General features: G+C 50.2%; 1 protein-coding gene across 2 annotated transcripts in view; it reads left to right on the top strand.

The window, feature by feature from the left end:
• The first annotated feature begins 2,714 nt into the window (after positions 1–2,714).
• APLP1 (amyloid beta precursor like protein 1) overlaps positions 2,715–12,458 on the top strand; it is a 58,892-nt gene continuing 49,148 nt past the window's right edge. For both annotated transcript variants that reach the window (XM_058196198.1, XM_058196197.1), the window contains exons 1-2: positions 2,715–3,198; positions 11,902–12,069. In XM_058196198.1, the coding sequence (XP_058052181.1) occupies positions 3,070–3,198; positions 11,902–12,069 (297 nt within the window). In that variant the 5' untranslated portion in view covers positions 2,715–3,069. The remainder of the gene's footprint in view (positions 3,199–11,901; positions 12,070–12,458) is intronic.

The raw sequence follows: 12,458 nt of genomic DNA, 5'->3' as shown, positions 1-12,458 counted from the left end.
TACGATCTGGGGATGTTATGATCAGGAGTGGGATTAAGCCGGTTCTGACCGGTTTGGGCGTACCGGTAGCTCCGACGATCAGCTGAGAGCGAACCAGTTCGCTCCGATGATCGGATGGGCCCGCCTGCCCCTGCGCTATAGCCTACCTATATTGTTTTTGTTTTAAGCCCAGCTGATAGGCGCGGCAGAGCGCGTTGCCGCGCCTCAGCTGTTTTACTCACTCTGGATTCAGTAGAAGGTAATTTTCGATCATATTGAGCATGGGCGGAAGCACGAGTTTGGCGCGTGTGAACAGCGAACCGGTTGTTACAACCGGTGAATCCCACAATTGGCTATGATGGTTGTAAGGGCCGGTTTAGCTCTGCCTGGTAAGGCCTGTTATTAAGAACACAAAGCCTGCAATTACTGCAGGTTCGAGCCCGGCCCAAGGTTGACTCAGCCTTCCATCCTTTAAAAGGTAGGTAAAATGAGGACCCAGATTGTTGGGGGGGCAATAAGTTGACTTTGTAAATATATACAAATAGAATGAGACTATTGCCCTATACATTGTAAGCCGCCCTGAGTCTTCGGAGAAGGGCGGGGTATAAATGTAAACAAAAAAAAAAAAAAAAGCACAAGGACCTGTTGCAAGCCACCTTTTTTCAATGCCATTGTAACTTTGAACAGTTGCTAAATCAACGGTTGTAAGTCAGGGACTACCCATAAGTCAGGGACCAGAATCTTGGTTGCACTTTTTTTTTTTTAGTTGGAAGAGTGTGGGCAGGATTTTTAAATCTTGTGCCTCACTTAGAAGGAAGAGGGTGCCAGTCTGAACCAATGAGCAAAAATCCATCGGAAAATCAGGAAGAGGGGAGATCAGCCCAGATCCCATCGGAAGACCCATTAGAAAACGTTCCATTCTGCTCTTCACACCTGGTGAATAATCCACTTTAAGGCAGAGGAAAAACAAGATTAAACCCTGCAGTCACTTCCACTTGCTAGCAATTGAAGTCGTTTTTCCTTGGCCCCCGCAGACATGAATTCAAAGGAGGCAATACTTTTGATGGGAGGAAAAGGCACCTTCCCCCTCCCCCCCCACCCGCCCTTCAACATAACAGCCGCCTCCTCCTTCCCCTCTTTTGCTACTCTGCATTAGTTTTGGCCAAATTGACATCTTTGATCAAAGAACAGACATTATCTAACTTTACTGCTGACTGGAAATCCCCTTATAGACTTTTTGCATGAAACAAGAAAAAGAAATGAATTTTTGATATATGGTTTTGATGATGATAAAAAAAAAGCCAGATTACAGAAAAAAAACGAAAGTCATGCTGTAACTAGAGTATATTTATATACTGTATAGTGTGTATATACACAGTATTATATTGCATTGTATATTCTATTCTATCCTATTCCAGGGGTCTCCAACCTTGGCAATTTTAAGCCTGGCGGACTTCAACTCCCAGAATTTCTATTCTATTCTATTCTATTCTATTCTATTCTATTCTATTCTATTCTATTCTATTCTATCTCATCCCATCCCATCCCATCCCATCCCATTCCATATTCTATTCTATTCTATTCTATTCTATTCCATTCCATTCCATCCCATCCCATCCCATCCCATCCCATCCCATCCCATATTCTATTCTATTCTATTCTATTCCATCCCATCCCATCCCATCCCATCCCATCCCATATTCTATTCTATTCTATTCTATTCTATTCTATTCCATTCCATCCCATCCCATCCCATCCCATCCCATATTCTATTCTATTCTATTCTATTCTATTCTATTCTATTCCATTCCATTCCATTCCATCCCATCCCATCCCATCCCATCCCATATTCTATTCTATTCTATTCTATTCTATTCTATTCTATTCTATTCTATTCCATTCCATCCCATCCCATCCCATATTCTATTCTATTCTATTCTATTCTATTCTATTCTATTCTATTCTATTCTATTCTATTCTATTCTATTCCATTCCATCCCATCCCATCCCATCCCATCCCATATTCTATTCTATCCTATCCTACACTTACAATTACTTGTAAAGAAAATCGGAAACGACTTCTTTCTATTTTTTCCCCTTTCTTTTGTCTTCTCTTCTCTTCTCTTCTTTCTTTGCTCTCAAGTCTTAGTTTCTGACATTTTTAAAACCTTTTTTATTATTATTAAAACCTTAATAGGGTCATATGGGGGAGGGGGAGGGGGGAAGGAAAACTCGAAAGCCAGGGCTCTCTTTCCGGCTGGCCACCTCCAGCCCCGGGGATCGGCGGCTGATCTATCGACACACCCCCCCCCATCTCCTCTGACTTGCTAAAACCGAAAGACGAGTCGGCGGCGAGCCAAATCCGGCCCTGCCTCGGCTCTTCCCGCGGTCTAGTTGACCCAGACGGCTTCGGCCGCGCTAACCGGGCAGAGAGGCGGGCGCCTCACCCGGCGGCGGAATCCCTGCATCGCCGCCTAGGGGAGGGGGAGGAACGTCTGATAGGGGCTCATCTCCCCCCTCCCTCCCTCCCCACCTCCGTCTCCTATATAGACCCGGGAGCAGCATCCCCGTCTCCGCATCTCCAGCCGCGCTCTTGCCCCTCGCGCGCTCCGCCTCCCGGTGGCGGCGGCAGCGGCGGCGGCGGGGTCCCCTCCTCCCTCCTCCTGGGCGTTCCGGGGCTGCAGGCAGAGCGGGCGGGGCCAGGCAGGCGAAGCGGGGAGGGAGGCAAGGGAGGGAGGGGCCGGCCAGAGGCTGCAGCCGCAGCAGCGGGGAAGGCGATCGGCGGCGGCGGGGCGAGCTCCTCCTGTCACAGCCCAGCTGGGACCAGCGGCAGCGGCAGCAGCAGCAGCAGCAGCCTCGCTCCAGGCTAGCGCAGCCCAGCCCAGCCCAGCCCCGCCGGGAGCCGCCTCCATTTGCTGCAGCCTCTTTTGCTGGCCGCCTCTCGCCCGCTTAAGGAGGAGCCCGCCCGAGGGGATCGAGCGATCGAGGGATCGAGCGATCGAGGGATCGCGCGCGCCGTACCCCAAGGGACCAAGCCCGGAGCCCTCGGCCGAGCAAGAGGGAGAGCGGACGGGGGAGCCGCCGAAAGCCATGGCTGGCTCGACGGGATGCGCCTCGGCTGGCTGGTGGGCTCCTGCTGCGGCGCGATGGCTCCTCTTGGCGCCTTTGCTCTTGCTGGGCTCTTTCCCCGGACTCGGAGGCTCAGCTGCCAACACCCAGGTGAGCCCCGGGGCGGAGGTGGGGCGGAGGTAGCAGGGCTCCCGGGACCGCAACGCCGGGAGCGCGCGGGCGCGCGTCCTGCGGCGGGTGGGTCGGTGGGCGGGTGGGGAGAAACGATCGGTGCGCAAGGTGGGGCTGGGAGAAGGAGAAGGGGCTGCCCAAGGTCACGGCGGAGCAGGGGGTAAAAGATCTGCCCCCGAGACCCTTCCCCCAATTCTCGGTTCCTTCCAAGAGAAAGGAAGCGCTTGCCGGGAAATCCCAAGACGGGGGTGGGGGGAGAGAGAGGAAAGCGCAAGTCTGCCTTCCACGCCCCGCTGCCCTTCAGCTTGGGTGGGACTCCACCTTCTATCGTCCCCAGCCCTCGAATCCGAAGGGCGCCCGGTTGGGGAAACGAAGGCCACCCGTAGAAGATCATGATCTGGCAAGGGGGACTTCATGGCCGTGGGAAAGGTGCTGAATCGTTGCCTTTGACTTACCTTGCACCCAAAGCTTAAGGAAAAGCTGGCATTTGCTTTGTGTGGGTTTCCTAGCCAGGTTCGTGGTGTGGGAAGGAGATCCACTCCACCCATCCAACCAACCAGATGCTTCCAAGTGGGAAGTGATCTGGCACTGGCTGGTGCCCTGTCCTCATTCAAATCACTTCCTTTCCCCCACACTGCCCTCCCCCCAACACCCCCAAGCCATTGCAACCTTCTCCTCAAGACTGAGTGACCATGATTAACATTTCGGAGCCCATGGTCACCCTCTCATTTCATAAGCTGGTGTTGGCAGGTTTCCAAGTCACATCCGCTGGAGGCTTATTGCTACAAATGAGCCCCGTGGACTTACAGTTGGCTGGGTAGGCAGTGGCAAGGAAACCTACAATCTTTTGCAAATCCACAGTGCCAACTTTTGCTTGACCTGAAAATTCTTGAATATACCAAACAACACTGCTGTTTGATGAGCTCCTTGTGTGATCCCCAAGTAAAAAAAGCCGAAAAGTGGCTAATGGAGGAAAATGGCCTTTGTAGACCATTCTAGCTTCCCAAAGGCTTCCCAGAGCAGGGGGTTGGACTAGAAGACCTCCAAGGTCCCTTCCAATTCTGCTATCTTATCCTATCCTATCCTATCCTATCCTATCCTATCCTATCTTATCCTATCCTATTCCATTCCATTCCATTCTATTCTATAGTCTCTATTCTATTATGTTCTATCCTATCCTATCCTATCCCATCTCATCCTGTCCCATCCCGTCCCATCCCATCCTATTCCATTCCATTCCATTCCATTCTATTCTATAGCTCTATTCTGTTCTATTCTATTCCATCCCATCCCATCCCATCCCATTCTATAGTCCCTATCCTATCCTATCCTATCCCATCCCATCCCATCCCATCCCATCCCACCCCATCCCACCCCATCTCATTCTATTCTATTCTATTCTATTCTATTCTATTCTATTCTTGTCTACTGATGCAAAGCACAGGGATCATATGAGCATCTTCACATAGGGACAAGTGCAGGAAGTCGAGATTGGCCAAGAGAACCATCTTTGACCATCTTACTCAATCTCTGTCTGGGACTGGCCCTTTGTAAAAACAAATGTACTCGGCAAAGATGGCCAGAGTCCCATAGCTTCCGCAGGCCCTTGCAGAGAGGGAAGGAGATGTTGTCCTACTTGTTAGGGGGCAAATAGCCAGCAGGTGGATTTGAGATAAGACTAGATGACCTCGAGCCACGGGATTGGTCTCAACTGCCCAACGGTCTAGGGGACACTCTGCCTGGTGTACCCAAGTCCTGCCAAAACGTGCTCACCGCCTGCCACCTCTCACTGAGGAACAACCCCGAAAATCCTGGCTCGATGTTCGCAGGGAGGTAAATGGGCTTTTTATTGGGTCTCCCGTAGCTTGTTCCCCCCTGTGGTGTTATCAGCATTTGAACATATTGAAGCAGAATCCATTTGGATAGCGTCAGTTCAATGTGTCTCAGTTTAGCCCTTCTGCTCCAAAATCTGGAGACATTGTGTACGTATACGTATTACAGTTTTAATAAGAGGCAGTGGGCATCAGCTTCTCATCACAAATATTCCAGACTGCGTGTGACATTGGTCATAGTGCAGGCCCTTCTCTTCTCTTCCCCAAGCCCTGTGTGATAGGGCCAGCCAATCCTTCCCCTCCCCCAGCCGGGGGTCATTAAAAGGCCTCATTCAGAAATGTGGGGGGTCTTCAAACAAGAATGTTGGGAGCTGCCAGTCTTTCACGGCAACGTCTCCCCATGATAGGATTTTGGCCCATGATATGAAGGCATCTTTCTCTCTCCATCAAATGATCAAATTTTGCATCGAAGGGTTAACTCCTTGGTTTTGTACGTTTGAATTTTATCAATGGGGAGAGGGTTGTTGTTGTTTTTTTCTCTCTCTCTCTCTTTTATGAGGAAGGGGGCTTTGCTCTCTTGCAAAACTGGGTTGGCATCCTAGGGGATCTGGGGGAAACCTGGCTGTGGGGTGGAATTTCGCCTGCAAATTCCCTCGATGGAACAGTAGAATAGAATAGAACAGAACAGAACAGAACAGAACAGAGCAGAACAGAATTTATTGGCCAAGTGTGATTGGACACACAAGGAATTTGTCTTGGTGCACATGCTCTCAGTCTACATAAAAGAAAAGATACATTCATCAATGGTACAACATTTACAACACAAATGATGGTCATAGGGTACAATTTGAATCTGGGTTGAACAATCTGGGTTGAACAATAACCGAGTAGCAAACATTTTTTCTTGAGCTAGGCGTAAGTGAGCCTTCCCCTCCCACTTCTTATGGCTCAGTGTTCTGGAACTAAACGCCGCTTCCTTTGTGGTTGGCAACACCTGCACAGTTTCTTTCAACCGCACAAGGAGGCAGGTTGTCAGGGCATTCAGTGGATAGGAAAAGCCACGAGGTTAGCAAGCTTCTCAGTCTAGCCATCCTATTTGCACCTGGACTTGTTCTCAGGTATCCAAAATGATGTGGTCCACTCCCAGGAGACTGGTACCACTGGAGATCTGAACAGTTGGTAGGAAGACAAGGGGGCAGGAAGGAAAGAAGGAAGAGGGAGGGAGGGAGGGAGGGAAGGAAGGAAGGAAGGAAGGAAGGAAGGAAGGAAAAGAGGGAGTGAGGAAAAAGGAAGGGAGGGAGAAAAGAAATAAAAGGGGGAGGGAGGAACTAAGGAAGGGGGACCAGAGGGAGGGGAGGGAGGGAGGGAGGGAGGAACAGAAAGAGGGGAAGGGAGGTGGGAAGGAGGGAGGGGAAGGGAGGTGGAAGGAAGGAAGGAAGGAAGGAAGGAAGGAAGGAAGGAAGGAAGGAAGGAAGGAAGGAAGGAGGAGGGAGGAAGGAGGAGGAAAAGGAAGGAGGGAGAAAAGAAATGAAAGAGGGAGGGAGGGAGGGAGGAAGGAACTAAGGAGGGAAGGGGGACTTGAGGGAGGGAGGGAGGTGGGAGGGAGGGAGGGAGGGAAGGAAAGGAAAGGAAAGGAAAGGAAAGGAAAGGAAAGGAAAGGAAAGGAAGTCTATGGGAAATGGCTGAAATACTCAGTGAAGAGGTTTGATGGATGGCCAGAAAATGCCTGTCTAGGGAGAAGTATGCTGGAAGAGGGCATAGCTGAACAGAAGCCTAAAGAAGAACATTTAATGTTAGCACATTCCGCCTCTTCATCAGTGGAGTCAGTGGTTCCAGAGGATTGCGGGAGGGGGCGGGGGACCCTAAAAGTAGGTTTATACACCACGATTAGCCATACGACGGTTTGCTTCATTTTGGTGCGATCCTGTATGTCACAGGAGCTCCATCTTTGTTGTTTGAAAGCTATGCTTTCTGGGTTTCGCGGCATGTGTGAACCCAGGCAGCTGCGGCTTGGTGAATTAAACTGTGCTGTGAGGAAAGCCTTAGCTGACCACGATGCGTCCACCCTGTTTAGTGAAAGGGGCGGCGTTTTGTGTGCATGGCCATCAAAGGCACAGGGCTGGCTGAGAATGCAAGCACAGTGTTCAAAGACCACGCCATTCTTGTCATTCAGCCAAAATAATTTTTGTCATCTTTTTATTGGGCAGATAGCCGAGAGATTCCAACCCAACCTTTTCCTCTTGTAGGAGACAAAGTCCACCGAGGTGGCACCTACACCCACAAATGCCGCCCTCACATGTCCCTGCTGGACTTTTACTAGTGTTTAGGATGCCTGTGACTTCACCTGCATTTCCTTTTGGAGGTTACAAACAACAGCGGAAACCTCAAATAAATGCCATCACATGATTTTTACCTTCATGATTGGAATGTAGCTTGAAGAACTTGAAAAGGCCCCCGGGAGGAGAGACCATTTCTAGTGCAGCAGAACAGGGTGAGACTAGATGACCTTTAAAGCCTCGGAGGGTGGGCGTGGGGGAACCTTTGAAGCACCTTCTAGCTGGAAGATGCTAATATTCCCCATATCTGGCTTAACAGATTGAGAGGCATTTCCCTTCATTCTTTCTTATCCAAAAGTAGCCAGGCAGGGTCCTGCTAAATAGAAGTTTTCGAAGGGAATGTCCACCTTGTGGTCACTTCATCCCAGGCCATTTCCCATCCCAGCTTCCCCTGACTTCCAACTGAGAGGGAGTGGGAAGCCCCCTTAAAGGCCATGAGCCCTGGGAAAGGTTGGGAAGATTCTCCCACCGCCAGTCATCCTCCAACCGCAAGCAAGCAAGGACCGTCAAGCAAGCAAGGACCGTCGTTTCCCCGCCCTGCTCCTTCTGTGCGCCAAGGGACCAGCGACCTCCCTCGCCTTCCGCTCACCCCCTTTCAATTCTTCAGCCCTCCCGCCCCCCCACCCCGCCCCCGGGAGGGTTATCTATCTTCCTTTGATCTCACACACACACACCCTCATGCTTGCCCTGCTGCTGGGTTGGCCAGAAGCCCAACCTTCGCCATCTTGCCTGGTCATCTTAGAGCAGCAGCAGCAGCACCTGGCCTTCCATCGGTTGGAGAAAGGAAGAGAGAGGGATGGGAGAGCGAGAGAAAGCAGCTCCCAGTGGCACGTGGAGTGGCAGGGCGGGGTGGGGGTGGGGGGGAAAGGATGAGAGGCTTTTTATTCCTTTGGAAAGCTTCCTCTTCCTCCCACCCACCCACCCACCCACCCACCCACCAACCCCTTTGGAAGAGCGCACTTGGCCCTGTTGTAAAATGCAAAGCGAGGTTGGGAGAAAGAAAGGTTGATCCTTTTCCAGCTCAGCTCACCAAATGCCAGGTTGGGGAGGAGGTGGGGAGAAACAGAAAGAAGCAGGGATTAAAGCTCATTTATTAATCCTATCTCCATTAACTACTTCCTACCCAAGGCCAACTTCCACCTTTCTGCCATTCCCGGGGTGATTTTCAGAAGACAGGCAGGCAGCAGGCAGGCAGACCCTTGATTGGAAATCCACTCCACTCCACTCCTCTCTTTTCTTTTCTCTTCTCTTCTCTTTCTCTTCCTCTTCCTCCCTCCCTTCCCCAACCCTGCATTTGATGTCGAGAGTCCAGTGGTCAGCTTTCCATCAAAGGGCAGCAGCTGCTTAATGACTTAAAGCATCGGCTTAGCCATGAGATCCAGCTTAATCCAGGCCTGATTTCTCCTTTTGCCCCTCCGTTGTTTTAAAAAAAAAATTAAATTTAAAAAAAAACCCTCCATTAGGTGGACCCTGCCCTCTTTTCTCCTCCATCCTGCCCCTCCCCAGGAAAAAAAAAACCCACTAGACTACTCTCTTGTAGCCTGGATGCAGCCCACCGATTCTCCCTTGTAATGCTTCCCACCTCTCTTTTAGGGATGAGAAACCGAGGAGCATGTATTTGTGTGTGTGTGTGTGTGTGTGTGTATTTCCTGATTTTTAAACCCAATTGTCGCTTTCCGGAAAAGAGAAATTGATGTCCTGGGTGGAATTCAGCCCAAAGGTGAGAGTGGCAGGGCAGGGAAAGAGAAATCGGCAAGCTACCTCACTGCCCTTTTCTGGGCCAGCTGCAGCCTTAAAAATCCCCTTTCCGTGGGGACCGACAGACCGACTTCTCAAGCATTCTCAGAGCATCCATCCTTAAAAAAACAAAGCACCCCAGAGTCAAAGACTCTGCCATTCACAGCCTTTCCCAACCCACTGCCAGGATCTCTTTTACTGCATCCAAGTATTTTGGTCGGAAGCTTTTTCTGATTTGGCTAGCTAGTTGGTGAGGTGGTGTGAGTGGACACAACTGCCGGACCTTTTGGGGGGGGGAGGAGGGATTTATGTGGGAACATGTATGTGTAGGACACACCTATTATTCAGACCTTGCCTTACTTTCGTTGCAATCAGTTCATTCTCGGCAAAAGACACCTTTCTCTACAAACAACGGAGTTGGGGTTTTTCTTTCTTGAGTTTTTTTGAGCTGCTGATCCAATTCTACAGAGGAATTATTGAGTCTGTCATTTGCACCTCTATAACTGTCTGGTTCGGTTCTGCAACCCAACAAGAAAAACACAGACTTCAGAGGATAATTAGAACTGCAGAAAAAATAATTGCTACCAACCTGCCTTCCATTGAGGACCTATATACTGCACAAATCAAGAAGAGGACCGTGAAAATATTTGCAGATCCCTCACATCCTTGACATAAACTGTTTCAACTCCTACCCTCAAAATGACACCATAGAGCACTGCACACCAGAACAACTAGACACAAGGACAGTTTTTTCCCGAAGGCCATCACTCTGCTAAACAAATAATTCCCTCAACACTGTCAGACTATTTACTGAATCTGCACTACTATTAATCGTCTCATAGTTCCCATCACCCATCTCTTTCTTATGACTGTATGACTATAACTTGTTGCTGGCAATCCTTATGATTTATATTGATATATTGACCATCAATTGTGTTGTAAATGTTGTACCTTGATGAAGGTATCTTTTCTTTTATGTACACTGAGAGCATATGCACCAAGACAAATTCCTTGTGTGTCCAATCACACTTGGCCAATAAAAATTCTAAAAAAAAAATAAAAAATTCTATTCTATTGAAAGAAGGCACACCTGACAGAGGTCCTTGTCAGGAATGGTCAAACTGGAACTCCTTACTAGCACTGAGGATGTTATCTAGTTGGGGTAATGAAACGTCTTCAAGAAAACAAGCAAGCTCAGTGGGCACCAAAGACCCCCACAGTCCTCTTCCTCCACTCCCCTCCTCCTCCTCCTCCTCTCCCTCCTCTTCCTCCCCTCTCCTCCTTCTCCACTCCACAATCCCCATCCCCTTCTAGTACTGATGTTACCTAGTTGGGGTAATGAAACGTCTACAAGAAAACAAGTAAACTCAGTGGGCATCGAAGACCCCCACAGTCCTCTTCCCCCACTCCTCTCTCCCTCCCCCTCCTCTTCCTCCTTCTCTCCTCCTCCTTCTCCACTCCACAATCCCCATCCCCTTCTAGCGCTGATGATGTTACCTAGTTAGGGCAAGAAAACAAGCAGGCTCAGAGGGCACCAAGGAGCCCTCGGGGTCAACCCAGAGTTCCAAATGTTCTCCTTTGTTGGCTTGTTTTTTGCTTTTGGTACGTAGGATGCAGTTATGGAAGCAGCTTGGATGCTCAGGTTCAGACTCCTTTGAGAAGGAGGACCAGATAGAACTGAGAAGACAAGGACCCCCCACGGGCTTCTTGATTTTGCACAACCCACGAGACTAGGCTAAATTAGGTTTCGATCGTCTGCCATAGCCTAGAATGCTACGTGCCTGGGAACTGGACGTCGTGGGAATGCAGCCCTTGTGTTTTGCCAACTCAGGCACTGATAAGGGCCGTGATAGCTCAGGCTATAAGAAGCCTGTTATTAAAATACAGCTGCCTGTAATTACTGCAGGTTCAAGCCCCACCAGGTCCAAGGTTGACTCAGCCTTCCATCCTTTATAAGGTAGGTAAAATGAGGATCCAGATTGTTGGGGGGGCAATAAGTTGACTTTGTAAATATACAAATAGAATGAGACTATTGCCTTACACACTGTAAGCCGCCCTGAGTCTTCGGAGAAGGGCGGGATATAAATGTAAAGAAAAAAGAAAAAAACTGGATCGAAGGTCCAACCAAATCCAACCCAAATTGGCCAGCTGTGGCCTCCTTCTGAGAGGTAGTTCCCAACATCAGGACTGAGATGCTGCAAGCAGCTGTGGCTGGAGGAGCGAGTAAGAGGAGGGGGAAGCCTTGCGGAAGAAGGAGCAGGGAGAGGAAGAGGAAGAAAGGTGAGGTGAGGAAGAAAGAAGGAGAGGAGGTGGAGAAGGAAGGGCCGGGTAAGTGGGGGTGGACCCTGTGAAGAGAAACAGCAGAGGGAAGGGGCTGGTGATGCAGTATTCATTTCCATCTGGGAGCTGGTCTCCATGGCAACAGAGAAGATCTGGCAACTCCATTGGGAGCGGTTACCACAGCAACAACATCCTGGTGGTTACTGGAGGAGGAGAAGCCAGAAAGAAAGACGGTGCAAACAAAGATGGGAGGGGTGGGAAAAGACCAGGTTGAGGTGGGGGGGGAAAAAAATAAGATAAAATAATAAAATAAAGGAGCCAGTGGAAATCTGCTGAAGTGGAAGAGGATTGCGTGACGGACGATGGTGCCCTTTGGATGTCACCTTGGCTGCGGTCCTATCGTAGCCACGATGCATGACCAGCGCTTCCGCTTGGCGCTTTTGGCCAAAGGCGTTGACTAATCTTTCCTTTCCCCCTCCCCCTTTTTGTGCTTTCAGGGGATGGGAGCAGCCCTTGGGCCCACCCTGGGGACTCCCCAAGTGGCCATGTTCTGTGGAAAACTGGTCCTCCATCTCAACGTCCAGACAGGCCACTGGGAGCCTGATGCCATCGGCACTCGGACCTGCTTTCGTACCACTGAGGAGATCAGGAGCTACTGCCAGGAGGTACACACACACCGGCATGTCCACACACACAAACACACATACCTACAGAGTCATAAACATGTACACCCCCATCTTCCTCCCATCCTTCCAAAGGGCATCTTTCTAGTCCTCAAGTACAGGTGTTGTGTCTTGCCCGCCCTCAGAGCAGCCGGGGCCTTCTTATCAGCTCCCGAACACGGAGGAATGTATGCCTCCCGGTCCCAGTCCTGGCTCCATGCCCAGACAAACTGCAGAAGAAGGAGCACCTCCCGGCCCCAGCCCTGACTCCATGCCCAGGCAAACGGAGCAGCTAGACCCCTCCCCCTCCTCCACAGCATGTGAGCCTGAGGAGGGTTTATTACCAACAGCTGATTGGTGTGACCCTCGCATCAGAAGATTGGAGAGGCGGA

This window comes from Ahaetulla prasina, chromosome 10 (assembly GCF_028640845.1).
Source record: "Ahaetulla prasina isolate Xishuangbanna chromosome 10, ASM2864084v1, whole genome shotgun sequence".
Taxonomy (NCBI): Eukaryota; Metazoa; Chordata; class Lepidosauria; order Squamata; family Colubridae; genus Ahaetulla; species Ahaetulla prasina.
Note: the sequence above shows the minus strand (reverse complement) of the source record. Positions and strands in the feature narration are given on the sequence as shown.